The sequence below is a fragment of the Onychomys torridus genome, chromosome 11, assembly GCF_903995425.1.
Source record: "Onychomys torridus chromosome 11, mOncTor1.1, whole genome shotgun sequence".
Lineage (NCBI taxonomy): Eukaryota > Metazoa > Chordata > Mammalia > Rodentia > Cricetidae > Onychomys > Onychomys torridus.
Window position 1 is genome coordinate 62,881,094 of NC_050453.1, and position 20,379 is coordinate 62,901,472.

The 20,379-nt window shown below is 41.6% G+C and overlaps 1 protein-coding gene across 6 annotated transcripts in view; it reads left to right on the forward strand.

Annotated features, from left to right (window-relative positions):
- Positions 1-3,515: 3,515 nt before the first annotated feature.
- Positions 3,516-20,379, forward strand: part of Cd55 (CD55 molecule (Cromer blood group)) — a 30,655-nt gene continuing 13,791 nt past the window's right edge. For 3 of the 6 annotated variants that reach the window (XM_036202342.1, XM_036202341.1, XM_036202343.1), the window contains exons 1-9: positions 3,516-3,706; positions 4,333-4,518; positions 6,434-6,625; positions 8,419-8,518; positions 10,044-10,129; positions 13,910-14,098; positions 14,819-15,331; positions 16,238-16,318; positions 17,008-17,028. In XM_036202342.1, the coding sequence (XP_036058235.1) occupies positions 3,604-3,706; positions 4,333-4,518; positions 6,434-6,625; positions 8,419-8,518; positions 10,044-10,129; positions 13,910-14,098; positions 14,819-15,331; positions 16,238-16,318; positions 17,008-17,028 (1,471 nt within the window). In that variant the 5' untranslated portion in view covers positions 3,516-3,603. Of the gene's footprint in view, positions 3,707-4,332; positions 4,519-6,433; positions 6,626-8,418; positions 8,519-10,043; positions 10,130-13,909; positions 14,099-14,818; positions 15,332-16,237; positions 16,319-17,007; positions 17,562-20,379 lie in introns of those variants that run through there. The other 3 variants (XM_036202340.1, XM_036202345.1, XM_036202346.1) reach the window with 3 other exon arrangements.

The window sequence follows — 20,379 nt, forward strand, 5'->3', positions numbered from 1 at the left end:
TGCACACAACTTCCAAATTAGCTGGTGCTTCCCTGTGAAAACTCAACAGTCTGCCAACTACAGGCTCCTAGAATCTCTTTCTAGCCTGTTTCTCAATCCTAGCGGCACCTGGCCCTTTCTTGACCACTTGCTCAACCATTCTTCCTTCTCTCTTATCCTTTGCCCCATTGCACTGATACTCACTAGTCCGGTTTGGTTGGATCAGTGGGTCTTTAGTCTGTTCTATCCACGTGCCTTCCTGAACTCCAGACCACTTTTTTGCTGTTGCATACTCAGAGCATTTATCACATGAACAGATTATGGATTCTTGGAAGGAAATATTAACACTTCCCGAGTTGGTCGTTTCTACTTGGGCAAGAGCTATGCGTTCTCATCCCTACAAAATCATAGACTTATTTTTATCTTTCTGTTTCCTGACCTCATTACATAAATGTGTCATTTGGGAATTGGAGATCTCTATAGGGATTACAAATTGTTCCCAGACACTTTGAAATCGATGTGGAATGAGATGTTGGAAGACACATGGCTACCTTTCAGAGTGTAGAATAAAGACAAGGAATTAGTGTTCACACAAAGCCCTAGGTTCCAAAACTTCTCTTCAAATACCTAAGTCACTGTGCTCTATGCAGAACAAATCTTTGATGGTTGTTTATTACAGAGAATGGGCTGGGGAGATAGCTTAGTCAGTAGAATGCTTGCTGTACAAGCATGAGGACCTGAGTTCAATCTCCAGGACCCATGTAAACATGCCAGCTGTGCTAGTGCACATCTGTAATCCCAGCACCAGGAAGGCAGAGACAGGTGTGTCCCTGGGGCTCACTAGCCAGCCAGTCTAGTGAAAGACCTTGTTTCAAAAGAGGTACACAAGTGTACCCAAGGATGACACCAGAGGCTGTCCTCTGTCCCTCACCCCTCCATAGGGACATATGCGCACACAAACACAAATGTGCATGCACACACACACACAAGTTTTAGAATCAAGTTAGATTTGCATTCTAATCTGGTCACTTCTTAATTGTACAGCTTTTGGTAGAAATAACCTTTTTATTTTCTCATCTGTGAAATATTGGCAGCTCTCCCACTTCCTGAAGTTGTGCTGGTAAGATGGTACATGCATAAAGCAACTGGAATACAGCAAATCTGGGCCAGCAGTTAAAATAAAATACTCTAAGTTACACATTTGAAGGTTTTGTTCTTTTGGTAATAATGCTTACATTTTTATGCATGTCTTTTTTAAAATTAAGTAAGTAAATCCCTATATCAGGCAGATCTCTGTGAGTTCGAGGCCAGCCTGGGCTACCAAGTGAGTTCCAGGAAAGGTGCAAAGCTACACAGAGAAACCCTGTCTCGAAAAACAAAACAAAACAAAAAAACAAAAACAAAAACAAAAGCAAAATTAAGTAAGTAAATCATGTGATATTTATAATTCTTTCCCTCCAGAGTGTTGTAATTATTTTGGGTGGTGACAAGCATTACTTAAGGGTCCACCCATTATTCCTTCTACTCGTTTCTTTGGAAAGAACTTAGTACTGAGACAAAGTACTTTATAGCAAGCGCATGCTCAAGAGTATTTGGTGTTGCTAAGTTGGGTGATATAATTTTGGACCCTTTGCTGAGCTCATTGTTCTAGATATCAAGCTATGGTGTTCATTTAACACACATTTAGAGAACTCTTTCAAAGTTTTCTCACAGCTCCCAATCTGTTTTTGACTCAAGCTAACTACGGCATGGCAGAGAAATGTGTCCAGTGAAGTCACAGAAGGCGCTCCTGGACTAAATGAAGGTCCGACTGGTAGATACCACTTCTCAGCCTCTGTGGGGCCTTTACATACTTGTCATGTAAGGAACAGTAGTTTTTAACATCGAGTATGAGGAACACACCTGATTTTAAAACACTCTACCTTTGTGAGACTTTTAAAGTCAAGGATTTTTTGGTTTTGAGAAATGGTTCCATTATACAGGCCACGTTAAGTTGGAACTTTGAAGCCCAGGCTAGCCTTGAGTCCCAAACCTCTTGCCCAACCTTCTAAGTTTACAGGCATGAGTCACTAGAGTATGACGTAAACTTCAGAACGCTTAAATACTGTTAGATGTCAATGAGTGCCTATAGGGGACCCTTTCCTATAATCCCTGCATTGGGCCACAGTGTTTGGCTAACTAAGTAAGCATGAATCAGAGGAAACACTTGCTGAAAACAAGATTCCTCTTCAAAAGCTCCCACTAACCTGTAAGGAACCACAAGCAAACTTTAGGAAAGATTATCAGTGTAGGGTGTAACAAACACTCTCACAGCTGGTCCACCATCGAAGACAGAATTTCAGGTGAAGGATTTCTAGAATAGATAATCCAGGCTAAGATTCTGCTAACCAGACCCAGATGCACAATTAAAGGGAAACACTTTGGGACCCTTTACATAAGGACCTGCACAACTTAACCTCTGTCTCTCTTCTCCTCTCTCTTCTCTCTTCTCTCTTCTCTCTTCTCTCTTCTCTCTCTCTCTCTCTCTCTCTCTCTCTCTCTCTCTCTCTCTCTCCCTCCCTCCCTCCCTCCCTCCCTTCCTCCCTCTCTTTCTCTGTGGTTTTGTCAGAGACTCACTGAGGTATGTGGCTGCTCTGATGGTACCACATGGATCTGGGACTTCACAAACTGGGTTGCACAGTGACATGCCTTAAATAATCTTAATTCCCAGTGCTGTCCTCAAAAATGTTCAGCTTGTCCTGGGCACAGCTTCACCCTCTGGATTTTTAAATTTTTTTTCAACACTCCCATGTGATCCTAATGTGTGGATCGCTTTGTGTATCACTGGCTATTCTTCACAGCACAAAACAAATCTTTGTCTTAGGGTCTATTACTTACTTCTAAACATCATTTTACAGCAGGATTAAATCCTAAAGTAGAATTCAAGGAGGGTCCTTGGTACATAACCAGAACCAGGACTAAGAAAGCAACTCCTTACCCAGCCAGACAAGATCTAAAAAAGGATCAGTCAAGCTCCCTAGACCTCTGTGTGTTGTTTGCCACAGGCTGCTGGCAGGCTGGCCTCCAGCTCCCTATTAGCCTATGCTCATTTTCTTGGATCACCTCCTATTTTCCGTGCTGACACCATGGAGAGTCTTAGAAGACAACATACTTGGTCACCGGTTCCCACCCTCCATTTGACATCTTCCAGCTGAAGCCACAAAGGTCCTGGGGTGTGCCCTGTTTCTCAGCTCCCACTGGCCCAGGAATTCCACCGCGCCTACCCCTCGCTTTGCCAGCACTCAGCAGGCTGGAGTTGGGGGAGTCTGGGAGCCTGGGTGGCTTTTTGATACTCCTGAGTGCTGACTCAGGAGCGAAGCGCCCTCCTTTAGAAGGCAGACAGTTAGTTCCCCTGCAGACGGAACTCAACAGCAGGCCCACCCCGCTGCTGGGTCCCCAGGGTGACAAGTGCTGGCCCGCCCACACCACGGAGGGAACGCCCTGTGCACGCGGGCCGCCCCACCCAAAATGACCAGAGCCCCGCCCCGCCCCGCCCATCCCATCCGGGCCGCAGCAGCTCAATTAACCCGGGGCGCGAAACCGCTCCAGCGGCAGCCAGACGCTCTCTCTCTTGTACCTGGGGCCATGGGCCGCGCACGCGCGCCGGGGACCCGGTCACCCCCGCCGCCGCTGCTGCGGCAGCTGCTGCTGCTGTCGTCGCTGCTGCTGCTGTCCCCGACCGTGCGCGGTGAGTGGCCCGGCGCAGGGCTTGGGCTGCTGCGAGGACTGAGCGGCGGCCGGCCAGGCGCGCGCATGCTCGCCGGGCATTGTTACCCATACCTGGGGGTGGGGGGTGGGGGCGCAGCCTGGTGCTGGAGGCCTGCGAGGTGGATAGATGCGGAGTGCTGGGCTGTCTGGGCTGTGATGGATCCCGCGACTGGAGACCGAGGAAAACCAAGAGGGAGGGTCGTGGGCGAATCTCCAACCCAGCTCCTGGTTCTTTTATTCTAAGGCGGAGGCCAGAGGGCTGTCCACCTGCGCCCCCCGAGAGAGTCCGGTTGCCAGCAGCGTCCTGCGCCACGCATTTGGGTGTCGGAACTTGCGCCCAGTCGCGGTGTTGGCGTGGATATTGAGTACCTTCTGAACCTCCTCTTCTAAACCTCTCTTTAAGGGGAGGGGACGCTTCCTTCCACACAACGTTAATTTTGTGTTGTGTCCATAAGAGCCAAGGCGTTTGCAAGTTCCTGTTGGGAAGGTCCAGCATCGGGAGGAAGTAAAGAGCCCTTGCTGCTCCCCTTAGTTCAGGTCTGGGGAAAGAAAGTCACCCAGCTGCCAGGAGGTGTCTGCTTTACATATCTGATCTTCTCTTCCTAGGCGACTGTGGCCAACCTCCAGAAATACCTAACGCCACGCCAGAGGTGGATGGGAAAACCAGTTTTCCCAAGCAAAGCACTGTGGTATATTTATGTAATAAAGGCTTTCATAAAGTTCCAGGCAAGGAAGACACAGCGATGTGTCTTGAAAATGGTCAATGGTCTACCCTCGAAACATTCTGTAATAGTAAGTTCTTCATTTCTTTATAGAAGTGTTAGGGGACTGTGTATCTTGTGGAGGTTATTTTTACACCTCTTTGGAGTGACTGGTAATTGATAGTTTTCTAGCATTATTAAACCCCAGAGTATACATGTTGGCAGTTCACACTCCAGCTAATTGAAGGCGGTACTTCCTATAGCAGGCCCTGCTTCTTCATTAAGAGTTTTCCTTTCTATTGTACGGGCTAATAGAGAAAATAAATGATAGGTCCTGTTTAGGGAGTAAATTATATGTGAATATATTTGGCAAGTACCTTGAGACACACACCCGGGTGATCTGCCTTCTTCAACTTCATTTTGTTAAGTAACAAATACAACTCTTGGGAGACATTTTAAGATTTTACTTAAAAAAACCTGTTGTTCATATAGCCCTATACTGGCTTTCAGATACAGTTTTGAGGTGATTCTGGCGTATCTGAACACAATACAGAGATTGAGAACTAGATAGTGTGTCTGCCCACCTGGGTTCTCTAGTGTAACCTATTGCTTGTTCTCTTAATATAAACCTGTGTAGCATGTTACTCTACTAATACTATTGGCAGTAATAGCCCATTAATCAGGGAGAGAGAGGAGTGGCCCTCAGGCTTCAGGAGTTCCTGTCTGCCACGTAGGCTTTATATACACTGTACACGGAGGCTATGCTAATTTTCTTTAAAAAAATAATAAAATAGCATTAGTTTTCTTTTTGTTTGCCTGTATCTTGCTCAGGCTGGCCTCAACTCATGGACTTAGAAAATCCTCCTGCCTCAGCCTCTCAAGTATCTGGAATTATAAGCTAGGATACCTGGCCCCCCCTTTTTTTTCTTAAAATTTTACACTCTAAATTAACAATAAAAATAGAAAGTATAATATGATAAACATATGGCCTGGCCACCTCCACACGTATTACCATACATTATCTACTCTATGTGATTTTATGTGCTATACCCTCATGATTTTCATGGACTGTGGTTGCTATCCCCAGCACCAGTGCAAGCATGTTAGTAAGAAATTGCATTAGTATGGCTCCAGTGTTGCTAGGCAACAGGAATAGTTCCGCTCCATGACATACCCGCAGGAACCACATTTGTATATGTGGCCCATCATGGATCAGACGTCTGGTGCGTGACTGACTTCAGAAAAGTACGGCTAAGATTTGATTGCTGCCTTTGAGTGACCTGAGTCGGGGGAAACTACAGTGAATCCAGAATCATTCAAAACTACATTTGGAAACCACAAGTGAAATGGACTTTACATTTGTATTTCAACTCAGTTACTAGGTGTCTATTAAATTTCCACATATAAATGTCAATAATAATAGGAATAATAATACGTTGCACTTACTGAATATTTGTAAATGTTTTACACCCACTTACTCATTTAATCTTACAACAGCCCCTGGGAACGAGAGTCAGATGAAGGAACTTTGTACATAAAGTATGCCCCAAGTGTAAACAGCTGGAACAGTACACTCCAGAGAGGCAAAGGATAGAGCAAGAAACAGTGACTCAGTAGTTGAGCGACCCAGGCTTGAAGCCTGGCTCTTTGGTATAAGAAGTACTGGTCTTGTGCGCATTATTTACCTTCTGGTAGAAGATTTCTTCAACTTTGAAACTGAGAAGAGTCCCCATTTACATAATTTATGGGACTTCTTGAAGGATTAGATGAAGCAATACTGCAGGAGATTACAAACTCTAAAACATGTGGTCTGGGCTTATGGGTTTCTTGACTGCAAATACCATAGTGATACTTATTTTAAAATGAATATATAAAGATGGAAGGATCCCTACCAAAAAATAAATAGTTAAATGAAAAGGAGGTGGTTTAACTACCAGATATTACCAGATGTCAACTTATTTTATAATCTGTTATTACTTTTTCTGTCTCTTTGTTAATTCTTTTAGAAAGCTGTGATGCTCCAACAAGGGTGTTTTTTGCACACCCCAAAAAGGAATATAACAACTTGAATTATTTCCCAATTGGTACCACTGTGGAATATGAATGTCGACCAGGATTTCGAAGACTACCTTTACTATCAGGCATATCAACGTGCCTTGAGAGTTTAGAATGGTCCAAACTTGCTGAAATTTGTAAAAGTGAGTATAATTTGAATAAGTAATTCCAATCATCTGTATTTGTGGAAATCTCTCTTCCATTTGTGCTGGAAATATATGTATATAATATGTGTATTTATATTATACATACATATATGTTTGTGCTGGATATATATATATATGTATGTATATGTGTGTGTGTGTGTGTGTGTGTGTATATATAAAAGAATGATTCTTCAGAGAATCTTGAGTGTTTTGTTTCTTTGTTTCTTTCTTTTTTTTTTGAGGCATGGTTTCTCTGTATATCCCTGGTGGAACTCACTCTCTTAACTAGGCTGGCCTTGAACTCAGAGATGCACCTGCCTCTGCCTCCTGAGTGCTGGGGTTAAAGGTGTACAGCCGAGTGTTACTTTTTAATTAGACAAATGTTTACATAATAGGAATAGATACAGATTTCGTGTTTACTTAATTTAAAGTTACCTAAACTGATGATGTACTCTTAAGTATGTTGCTTTTTTGAAGCAACAAAACATTAATGTAAAATTTAAAAAAATGTAAGGGTTAAAAATATCAATGGCTTAGAGAATGAATTTGTGTATATGTGCCTCATTTAGTTTTTTCTCGCTTTCATAAGATATAATTAACAAGTAAAAATCATGTAAATTCAAGGTACACATTATTTCATAGCAAATATCTGTTTTATTTGTGTGTGTATGTTTTTGATGTGTGCATTCATGTGCTAATGAGTAGGTATGAGTGTACATGTACATGGTGTATATGTGTGTAGGTGATCAGAAGATAGCCTTGGGTGTACTTAGGTACCTTTGGCATGGAACTTCACTTCATAGACCATACTAACTGTCATCTCCCCACACCCCCCCCACTCCATGCCATCACCCCAACTTCCAGGGTTCTGTCTTCCATATTGCCGTTACTGGGAATATAGGTGTGCACTGTGTCCAGCTATTTACATGGGTTGTGATCCAAACTCTGGTTCTCACACCTACAATAAGCAAGCACTTTATTAACTGAGATATTTCCTCAGGCCCTTATTATTCTTGTGTGTTTGTGTTTCTGTGTGCACATGTTTGTGTGTGTGTGTGTGTGTGTGTGTGTGTGTGTGTGTGTGTGAGAGAGAGAGAGAGAGAGAGAGAGAGAGAGAGAGAACATGTACTTGTAAACCCGTGCATGTGGAGGCCAAAGGACAACCTTGAGTGACATTCTTGAGGTTCTGTTCACCTTATAATTAGACAGAGCTTCCACTTGCCTGGGCTTCTCAAGGAAGCTAGACTGGCTGGCCAGAGAACCCTAAGGCTCTGCATGTGTCTGCCTGCCTACTTCTGGGATGACAATACCATGCCCAGTTTTTATGTGTGTCCTGGGGATCAAGGTCAGGTCCTCGCCCTTACGTGGAAAGCACATGACCAGCCCAGCTTTCTCTCTACTTCCCTCCCCCATTTGCATTTTATTTCTTAAATTAAAATAAAACTAAGGAGTTTCAGAGTGGTATTTTCACACATCATTTCACTTTGCTTTGCTCTTATTCACTAAGGGGAGTGTCCTATCCATCGCCTTTTTGCTGATCCATGATCCCAGGTCATCTTCTCTTTTGCTGTCATGTTAATGTAGCCCACTAATTTTCCTCATTTCCTCTCCTTTAAAACCTCCTCTTCCCCATGCACTTTCAACATTGCTCGCATTGTATGTATATATGATTACCATTACCGTCTTAATCCATTAACATATGCAGTACAGTTAGAATTGTTTTCTATTTATTTTTTTGATCGTGTCTGGTAATTGAATGAAAAAAATTGATATTCCTTTTTTATTTTTAGAAAAATCATGTAGTAATCCTGGAGAAATAAAAAATGGCCATATCAACATAATAACCAACATATTATTTGGTTCAGAAATACGCTTCTCATGCGACACAGGGTAAGTTGCATCACACTAAAGTTCTCTATTTAATGACAAAACAAATTAGGAGTTCAGTGGAGACTCATGGATTTGTGACCTGCGTTCACTGGTTGGTACCAAAACAATCCCTCTAATGAGAGTGGGGGTGGACGTGAACAGTAGTGATGCACATGTATGTAAATGTCAGAATGAAAATTTTATATGCTCTTGAAAAAAGTTAAAAAAAAATAATACCTCTCCCCAAAGAATCTTTGTCATGAACTTATTGTAGTTGAACTTAGTAATGTGGGCCAGGAAAAGATTTTTATACTTCTAATGTCTCTAGATTGTTAGGTTCCAATACATATGTAACTCTAAATATGATTAGTGAGGAAACAACTTAAATATGTTGATGATGCAAAAGTAACAATCCTTAAAGTGTTAAAAATCAAACCAGTTTTAAACTTTAAATTAATTTAAATTTAAATTAATTTAAAAATTAATTTGCGCCAGGTGGTGGTGGCGGCGGCGGCGCCGCACACCTTTAATCCCAGCCCTTGGGAGGCAGAGGCAGGTGGATCTCTGTGAGTTCGAGGCCAGCCTGGTCTACAGAGCTAGTCCAGGACAGGCTCCAAAGCTATAGAGAAACCCTGTCTCCCAAAACAAAAACAAACAAACAATAAATTAATTTGCATCTGAGTTTTTCTGTGTGCAGACAGACTGTTAGGTCATGGGCTAAAACATGCCTAGTGTGAACATGTTCTCATAGGAGGTCCTTAGGGCTGTTTTAATCTTTCAGGTAGAACAAGGAAATTCTGTAATGAAGTGCCATCAGCGTCCCAGACAGTGGGAAACTTCTGTCCATTTTCTTTCTACTTCCAAGTTAGGTCACCGCCCTCCTTCCCCACATTATAATGAGAACTCGGCAGTACTAAGTGGATTCAGTGGGTTTACGGCAAGAGCACGTGGAACTGGGAAAGGAGAGGTCTAGAGGAGGAGTTGGAAAAGGGGGGCAGTGGGGTTGGATTTGATCAAAACATCCTATAGGCATGCATAAAGTTTGCAAAATTTTCATAAAAACTAAATGAAACCAAATGCATTTCAAACTTTAAAACAGAAAAATAAATAGTAGCACTTTGCCACTGCCTTTATTAAACAGAGATTGAGTTGGGTCAAGAGTTCACATTAGTGTAAACACTTAACCATGCTATACTGTGAACCCTTTAAATATAATTGCACTCTGTTATACATGAAGCCTGTTCTTTTAGAACCTAGAATAAAAGATTTCATCAAACGTGATTTTAGAACGTTTTCTCCATTTATGTATTTTCTATTCAGTCAGCAAATTCAGCGAATGAAGCATTTTGCATGTCTGAAAGTCTTGTTGTTTTAGCATCATTTCTGTGAACTAAATGATTTTCTTTTAAATTTCAATAGATCTCTTTATCAACTGTCATTTTTGTCTCCATCTTCTGGTAGAGTCAATGTTTTAAAATGATGTTTTGGAGAATCGAAAAGACAAGACTTAGGTATCTGAATACAGTAGCCTTCCCTTCTCCTTTAGGTACAGGCTGGTTGGTTCAACCTCTAGCTTCTGCTCTCTTTCGGGAAATACTGTTGAGTGGAGTGACCCATTTCCAGTGTGCACAGGTATGTTTCCTTTTTTAAAAATCATAAGTCCTCACACTGTGGGGCCAAAGGATCAATGAACTCAATATTTCTCATTTAAGAACTATCCATAGTCTATATTTGTGGTGCCCCAACTTTTCATTGTGTCTCTGCTAATGACAAACTTCTTAATTTATCAGCTATGGAAGGACTCTTAAAGCTGGCTCTTAGCAGTAATGTCCTTAACTCTAGAATAATTTAATTGAGAATTAAGAACTGACTTTGGTTTACATTATACTTGGTCATTTGCTCGCTAATCATTCCTTCTAATAATCAGAGAAGCAGGAGATCTCCCGAATCAAAGAAGCAGATCTCCCGATTTTATGGAAGTCAGTATCCCTCAGAGTCTCCATGGTTGATTCCATTTCCTAAAATAAGTGTTGCTGGAAGGCATTTAATATAGGTCTCTTACTTTCTCTAAGATACATGTTCTTTCTCTAAGATACAGTGTTGCCTACCTGCCTCTTTTTAGAGTAGGTTATCAGCTGAGATAATTACTCTGAAGGTTTTAAGGTAAGATGTTTTTATCATTTAAGGAATAAGGTTGTGTGATAAAGAAACCATTCTTACACTTGAGAATCTCAACTTCTGAAGGAGAAAACACAACATAGAAATAATATCATAAATGATTATATCCAGTCAAATTTAGGTCCATTAGAGACATGGCTCCCTTTAAAAATGGAGAGAAGTAAAATGCATGCAGTTTATTTATTTGTGTGTGTGCTAGACACAGATTCTTTGTCCTAATGTATGCTAAGGCCACTACATCTCACCAAATCCTAGTCATGGTAAAATGTAGACTTTATTCCATCTTTCATTCTTTTGATACTTAACTTCCAACTTCCTCAAGTAGCTTCTAAAAACCCTAATGTCAAAATTAATGCTAAGTCCAGTGTGTGTGTGTGTGTGTGTGTGTGTGTGTGTGTGTGTGTATGTGTGTGTGTGTGAAAGTTGAAAAGTCAGTCCTTTGTGGACTGACACTCTCGTAGCCAATGGGTGGAATCAGTTGATGTGAAAAAACTCATAAGAAACCTGCTGTCAAGGAGCCCTACCTGTCACACGGGCCTGCCCTGCTAAACCCACTATTTCTGTTTTCTTCTTAGGCCTATTAAAACATTCTAATCATTTCCACTCACGACCATGATTCTGTTCCCACTCATGGGCAAAGGTCTTGTAATGACACCAAAAGATGAGGCTGAAGGAAGAGCTGGATACACACTTTGTACCAGGCCTAAAGCCTGGGTAGGTGGTTTTCCAGTCTGAAGCTAGTATTTTTACCAGGAGATGTTGCCTTTAGGTTCACAGAAAAGTGCCCATCAGGAATGTATCCTAGTGCAGAAGTGTTTGCAAAAGACCCGCTTCCTGTTTGTGCTGCACTAAGCAACAGAATGTTTTCTTTTTCCTCTTCATGGTGAACACCCTTGTTTTCTTGGCTCTCATTGGCCTCTCCATCAGCAGCTGCTGATAGCCACATTCCCCAGGAAAATCCCTTGTACCTGAGCAATCCAGTGTTACGACCTCTTCCTGTAAACCCCAAGTGTGAGAATCTCTAGCACTCTGCTTCTTCCTGTTCCCACGGGGTCTTAATTTATCATGGTATCTTTTTCCTTGTTCTCCCACTCTGTTACTGATCCAGCAAGGACCTCCCACTCCCCTAAGCTCTCTTTCCCCCCCGACCCTTGACCTCCATTACCCCCCCTCCCAACTTGCTCATAGATAGATGAGCTCTACTCATAGGTAGATCTCATACCCCTAACATTTTTAAGGCCAAGGTTTGACTATAAAAAATGGCCCTTGCTCCGCAAACCACTGTCCCCTTTCCTACCCTACCGTGAGGATCCTTTGGCACACATAAGAAAGCAGCAAACCCTATATATTAAAGCCATGTCTCCCATGACATTTAATGCTGACTTCATTGTCCTTTGGATTACAAGTGAGTATACTACCAGCAGAGACCGCCCTCAAGAATACGGGCTAGCAGAAAGAACCCAGGAGAGGAACCGGCACAAGGAATTCTTGATGTTTGAGTATGTCCTATAATGGAGGAAGGAGTGGTAGGACAGGCTGTTACTGAACACACTCACTGGGCCTCATTTGATACAAGAAACCCACAGTAGGGCAGTGCATACCCTTTAAATACTGAGTGCATACTGAGGTCTGTGTAGGAACCTCAGTAGGTGGAATTCCAGGGTGATAGAGAATGTTTTTTCCTTGTGCTTTGTTTCTGTTTCATTCATAGTCTTCCCGGGATGATACTTCAGAAACACAGATGTGCCATGTCTTTTCCTGCTTGAAGCTTATTAGTATGTCTGAACACGTACAGATCTAAGCTCCTAATGGTGTTCAAGGCTAACACCATCTCCCTGCTTTCCTGCACTCAGGTTTTACCTTCTTATTTACTGCTCTACCCATGCAAATTGCCTGCATGTTGCCATATTCTTTTTCATGTGTTAATATACGATTTTTGGGTTTTGTTGAGTCAGGATCTAACTGTAGCACAAGCTGGTTTCAAACTTGTGGCAACAGTCATCTTGTTCCAGCCTCTTAGGTTCTGGGACTATAGTCATCAGTCACCAGACCTAGCTACCTCATGATCTCCTCCTCCTCCCCATGTCTATTTGTATGTATGTAGTTACGGATGCACATTTGTGATATTCACATGTACACACACACACACACACACACACACACACACACACACACACGTATGGTACAGAGGACAACTTCAGGTGTTACTCATCAGGAACTGTGAATCTTGGGTTTTTGAGACAGTGTCTGACTGACCTGGGGTTGCTTGATTTGAGTAACCTAGCCATCAGTCAGTCCCAGGGACCTGCCTGTCTTTACCTCACAGCTTCCCCAAGTGCATACCGCTAGGCCCAACGTTTTTAATGTGTGTTTAGGAAATACTTACACAGCAAGTATTTCTGACCGAGCTGTCACCCTGCCCCTACCTCACGATTTTGGATACCTCTTCACTGTTTGTTCTACAGCTGGATTGGTGTAGAAGGTCCTTCAACTCCTCTGCTTGGCTGTGTCTTCCCCATTAAGAATGGTTCCCCTTAGCCCTGTAGGACTTCCTCGGCTGGCTAATGTCCCCGCCCTGTCTTTCCATATGTGTGCTCCTGTGGTAGCCTTCACACGGTGTTGACCTAACCCCTCCAGTCTCTTTCGCCACTAGAGTTTAAGACCTGGGAAGTCTTCTTTATTTTTGGCTTCTCATAGAACAGTGCTAATGTATTAGTTGCTCAGAGTGTGTTTGGATTGGCCCAATGGGTGGTTCTTGCTTAATTTAAAATGGGTCATGCATTTGCTAGGACTCTGTGCCTGCTTCTGTACATCTAAGGCAGCTTAATTTGATGTGCACACGGAGTTCTTTTGTTTTCTTGATTGACTCATTGGTGCTAAGGAACGTGAAACCCATTGACCGTGCTATTCGGATAGCTGTCCGCTCTTTTTACAGTGTGAACAGCACAACGGGGCTTGCACTTGATTGATTGATTTTTAATTCAGCTGGTCTCAGTGACTCAGTCTCCCCTAAAGCCTCTTACCCTAGAGGTGAGAATGTAGACCTTGCGTCCCCGCCCCAGGTCTAGAACAGTCGTAACAGGTGTCTGTCAGCATCCCTTGTTTAGTAAAGCCGAGCTCAGAAAAAATGGTTGCTTTTAATGGTTTCGAAAAGTTTTACCATGGTTTACTCTTACTTAGAAAAGACAGTATCAGTTTTTCTTTATTTAAAAAGATATTTTGATTCTTTTTAAGAAATTTTTTGCTCGGATCCGCCGGAAATCAAGAATGGACATATTCAAGAGGAAAGTGATACTTACACATATAGACACGCTGTCATCTACGTGTGTGCCAAAGGCTTCGTCCTGGTTGGAAAGAAGTCCATTTATTGTACAGTGGAAGATGACCAAGGGAAATGGAGTGACCCAGCACCCCAGTGCATAGGTAATCTGTTGTGTTCCTCTCTGTGAACACACATTCTCATATATGTAGAGTTATGCATACTTACTATTTGGATGGTTTTGAAGACAAGTAAAGTCATGTGTTATTTAGCTCACTCATCAAATAAAAATATTCCCTGGTAAAAGATAGCAATGTAAGCCGGGCAGTGGTGGCACACACCTTTAATCCCAGTGTAGAGGCAGGTGGATCGCTGAGTTCGAGGCCAGCCTGGTCTATAGAGTGAGTTACAGGTCAACCAGGGCTACACAGAGAAACCCAGTCAAGAAAAGAAAAAGGCAAAAAGATAGCAGTCTATCTTTCCTCAAAGTGAGTATCAGAATTCAACACCGTGTACTCTCTGAGGCAGACTTGTGACTCATTCATATTAATTGGCTACCCTGGATGGCAGGCTCCTCAGTTGGATCTTGATCCACTTTCAGTGTTCTTACTGTCTCTGGTGGAGCTCTGGGGTAAAGGACCACCTAGAGGAGGGGGTCAGTCACTCACCTGGGTGTTGCCCTGCCCCGACAGCTGAGACCAGGAGCCCCGCTGCCTCTCCCACCAGGCCCCGGAAGACTAAGAATGCGTGGAGGCCTCTAGTAGAATGACAGGGTAGCTGCAGAGAGTTGGAGCGAATAGTCGTTGAGCAAGACATGGCTAGGAAAGCTTTACTTGGTCAGCGAGATTTAGCTACTTTTTAACCTTATATTGTTTTCTTTATAGAGAAATCCATGATCCCATCAACATCTCCAAAGCCGACAACAGTTAATGTTTCAGGTACAAGAGTGTCACCAACGTCTCAGAAACCCACCACAGTTAATGTTCCAGATACAAGAGTGTCACCAACATCTCAGAAAACCACCACAGTTAATGTTCCAGGTACAAGAGTGTTACCAACATCTCAGAAACCCACCACAGTTAATGTTCCAGGTACAAGAGTGTCACCAACGTCTCAGAAACCCACCACAGTTAATGTTCCAGGTACAAGAGTGTCACCAACGTCTCAGAAACCCACCACAGTTAATGTTCCAGGTACAAGAGTCCCACCAGCATCTCAGAAACCCACCACAGTTAATGTTCCAGGTACAAGAGTGTTACCAACATCTCAGAAACCCACCACAGTTAATGTTCCAGGTACAAGAGTGTTACCAACGTCTCAGAAACCCACCACAGTTAATGTTCCAGGTACAAGAGTGTCACCAACGTCTCAGAAACCCACCACAGTTAATGTTCCAGGTACAAGAGTCCCACCAGTATCTCAGAAACCCACCACAGTTAATGTTTCACGTACACGAGTCCCACCAATGTCTCAGAAACCTACCACAGTTAATGTTCCAGGTACCAGAGTCCCACCAGCGTCTCAGAAACCCACCACAGTTAATGTTCCAGGTACAAGAGCCCCACCAACATCTCAGAAATTCACCACAGTTAATGTTCCAGGTACAACAGTCCCACCAACATCTCAGAAATTCACCACAGTTGATGTTCTAGGCCCAAGAACCCCAACAAAAACTCAAAAACCTACCAAAGCAGATATCCCATCTACAGTAGCCCCACCAACACCTCAGAAACCCAACACAACAAATGCTCTAGCTACAGAAGACCCACCGACACCCCAGAAACCCAATACAACAAATGCTCTAGCTACAGAAGACCCACCGACACCCCAGAAACCCAATACAACAAATGTTCTAGCTACAGAAGACCCACCGACACCCCAGAAACCCAACACAACAAATGTTCTAGCTACAGAAGACCCACCAACACTTCAGAAAATGAACACAGCAAATGTCCCAGCTACAGAAATCCCAGCGACACCTCAGAAAACTGATACAGCAGATGTCCCAGTTACAGACATCTCACCAGCCTCACAGAAATCCACCACAGCAAAAAGTTCAACCACAAAACCAGTAACAGCTCAGATATCCCACATATCAAATACTGCATCTGCAAAAAGCCCACTAACTCAGAATCCTACCAAAGTTAACTCTTCTGCTATACAACAGACTGCACAAACAGCCCAGAGATTTGCCACAGCAAAGTCATCACTTACACAGAGTCTGCCAGCAACACAAAGGCCCACATTTCACACCAAGGGTCTCCAGAGCGTTACACAAAGACTTACTCCTGTTCATTTTACAGTAACGCAGCGTGTACCTGCTACCAAGACAACCACACATCGTCCACCAGGAACTTCTAAAGAGAAAGAAAGGTCTACCTCAGGTTAGTTCATGTTTCCTGTGTGCGTGTCTGATGTTTTATGAGGGAAAGTGAGGACTGTGGGGTCCAACAGCCTCCAGCTAATTATGGTTACAGTGTTCCCTAGTCATGCTGTGATGTCACTGCACAATATAACAAGATGTTGGTACAGTAATTTTGAGTTTTGTTAGGGTCCTTGGAAGGGGACTTCAGTTTCTGATAATTTTGTTACATTGTCTTGTTTTTGAGATAGTCCCATTGTGTAGACCAGGATGGTTTTGAACTCTCGATACCCACTGCCTGTGATTCCCAAATGCTGGATTACAGGCCTGTGCCTCCTCCATACTTGGTGTGGTAGTTTTTGATCCTAGATTATATGGTCATTTATTTTATATTGAAGCTTTTCAGACTTGTTTCCTGTCCTCAGTCATATAACCATATATGTAAATAAATATTTGCTTTGGTGTTCTAGAATTATCGCGGCTTACAGCGACATTGGTAGCTATCCAACAGATTCGAATATTAGTGTTGATGCTGCTGAAGGAAAGAATGTATAATTGTGTTCATTACATATATATATATGATTAGTTTTTTAACTTAAAGTATGTATAGCTAATTAATACATACACATATATATTAAGTTGTTAGCAAATTAATGAAAAGTTAAAATGTTTAGTTTTATAATTGTGTTCCTCTCCCCTTTTATTTTCTAGGTGGTAACCGTCTTATATATGGTAAGTTTTATTCCCAGGGAGTTAAAAGAAATTGCCATCACTGTGGGAAACATAATCGGTGTCTCTGGAAGAGAATTTTATCTTTTAACTGTCTTTGGAAAACTGTAAAAATTCAGTGTTTATGGAAACCTAAGGGAAGATCAGAAAATAAATTTTGTCACGTTTTGTGGACACCCTTAGACACCCAGTATGTTCCTTTATATCCCCAACAGTGTTCTTGTTCTGCGGAAGTTGTAGGACGGCTTCTGATCATTTGGCCAATCAGTGGGGTAGCACTGAGTGCCCATTGTGTCAGTATGTTCTCTAGGGACAGAAGACAGAGCTTCAGGACAGTGTCTATCCGACACTATAATTAACCAACTCTTTAGCTACTTTTAGATCTCTGTCATAGCCCAAATGTGACAGAGTCCCACTCTTGTTTATATCGTTCCTCCATCTCTAATAGTAGTTTTAAGCAAAGTTCTCTTAAAATGTATTCTCTTCCTGGGTGGTGCATGCCCTTCATCCCAGTGCTTAGGAAGCAGAGGCAGGTGGGATCTCTCAGTTCGAGGCCAGCCTGGTCTACAGAGGAAATTCCCGAACACACAGAGAAACCTTGTCTCGAAAAACCAAAAACCCAAATATGTACTCTTAATGCTGATGTAGTCGATGAGGGTAGAAACATTGGTGTCAGGCTTTCTCTTTTGTACAGTATTGTTTACTGTTATTTATTAATAAGATCAACAAACCCCTGAACAAAATGGTAAGAGAAACTGCTAATTAGTAGCAAAGTAGCATACTGAAGTGATGTACAATTGAAATCACCTTTTTATGAAAAGTTGTTAATTTTAAAATGATGTACTTACAGTGATATCCCCATTTCATACGTGAATGTATTAGCTAAGGGATGCGAACCTGAAAAATGGAGATTTAGTTTCTATTGTTACTTTTAATATTTGTTACTATTTCAGCTACTTTTTTATTTGTTTAATATTGTTACTTTTTAAGTATTTGTTATACTTAGTTTATGTTCAAGCTTAGATTTAGAAATATCTCAGCAGGTGGAATTACTTTTTTCATTTTATATTTTAAATAGAAATAAATATATCCTAAGCTAACAAAAAAATCTTCTGATTTAATGATTTATAGAAGTGGTGAGTTTAACGCCTGAGTTTCTGTTACTTAGTGGTATTTAGTGGAGATTTGAAATACTTACTATTTAATACTTTTTAAATAAATTAAATTTTTTATAGTGTAATTCAGGCCTTGTACATATCAGGCACAAGCCCTACTGATGAATTCTACCCCTCTTCTCTTGTTTACATTTGAAATTCTTTAAGTATATATACTTTTCCAGGAAACTTTTTTTTGGGTATGTTGTAATTTACCTATGTTCTGACAACTCATTCCTGTAGTCAGACATATGGGAAAAGTGTTATTTTTTAAGTTTATTCTGTGAATCAGGTTATTATTTTACTTTAAAGATGAGACTCACAATTGGGAGTGTTTTCAACTTAATTTTTTATTGAATGTACAAAGAAGTGAGTGTCCCTGTGAAATTTTTATGTGTATATATTGTTACACATTGCTCTTAAGTCAGCCTCTCATTGTTCTCCCCTGGGGAAATACTTTGATTGATTATATCATAATATCCTAGAAATGTTCAGTTTTCCCCATGTAATTCCTCTAAGTCAATCTACAAATCAACAGATCTTCTTAATTTGCCCTATAAATGCCGCTGGTGTGACTTAGGGCTTCTGACCCTGGCTCCGTGTCAGGTCAGTCCCGGCCCCCTCTCGCTAAGAATCTGTTCAAGCAGTTTTTCCTGATTTACCACCCCCGCCTTCAGTAAATCACTTTATTCTCTTTCTATATGTCTGAACTTTTTTCCTACCTGGGACTGCTCCTTATTGGCAATATGAGGCCAACATAGTTTTATTGTCTTTAAAGTCAGTATCGTCTAGAAGAAAAAAAACAAAAACAAAAACACAGGAATTAGTCAAACTTTGGTTTCAATCTGGCCTTTTTATTTAGTAAATATTCAACCCAACAATTAATTTAGGCCCTCTGGCTCTCAATTTTCTTGTCTATGACACAGATTCTGTGTAAGCTCATATTTGATAATGGATGTGTTCAATCCTAGCATAGTAATAAGAGATGAGTACACAGGATATCAGGAAGTCACAGTGTGGGGGTCACCGTTCTTTTTCTGAGATAGATTTGTGTAAATTTTATCACTCCCTCTGGCGACATGAAAGAGAAACAAGCACCTTTTTTTTTTTTTTTTTATATTCAGGTAACATTTATGTTTGCTGTGTGGCAAATGCTGCTGTATTTGAAGTTTTTACATGTATATATGTTTTTTAACTTTTCAATAATACTGGAATGTAGCATCCATACTTTTTTTTTAAGCTGAGTGAAGTGTTTTTACAGTGGATTTAGATTTCTCCCAGTTTTTCTCCTTCAGTCCCTTCCCATAATAGCATATCATCCCGTCCCAACTTGATGCTCTCTTCTTTATTTTTTTACTTACTAACTTTCAGAGATCAATATGCACATGTGTGTAGGACCATCTACTGGAATATGGTTTACCTACTAGTGGCCACGCCCACACACACAAAAAAAGACTTCCCATTGACAAATATGGTTTACAGGATTTGTAACGTCCAGGGTTTCAAAGCTATGTAGGAAGGAAGCTACATAGGAAGGAAGTAGAGGCCAGTGACTAGGCAGGTCAGAGTCTCGTCTTACTGATAGGGCAAGAGACTGCACAACTCGACTGAGACAGTGTACACGGATTCTCTACAATTGTTGCTTTGTCTTTAGTCTGCAATGCTAAAATGATGTGTTGTAACACTCATGCATCTTATGAAGGCTGATAGATGAATTGAAGCGTATGAAAGTTAGAAAATAGTCAGTGAGACACACATGTGTACTTACTTTCTTTATCCTGAATATGGAATGCTCAACAGTTTGGCCCAAACCTGAGTGTGCCTGCAGTAGTCTTGAATCTCATGTCAGTATCTGTCTGATGGCTGTCACTGTCTTTAGTCCTGACATGTCACCTGCTTCAGGTCCGTCATACCGTGACTACAGCTGTCTGCAGAGTTCAGAAGTCAGGCAGTCAGCTATGGTTTCCTAAAGCCTGCATTTAGAATTTTGAAATTTTAGCTTTCTTCTATCACATTCTTTTTCTCACAGCATGTCTCTTTTTAGTGTAATTTCACATGACTCCTGGCTTTCTGTTCTGTTTTTGTTAAGTGTGATTATGAGCAAGAACCAAATCTAGCCTCTGCAATCTCATTTTTTCAGGATGGATTGCATTTCATGTTGCTAGATAATACATAAGTGAGACATTGTGAGAAGATGGAT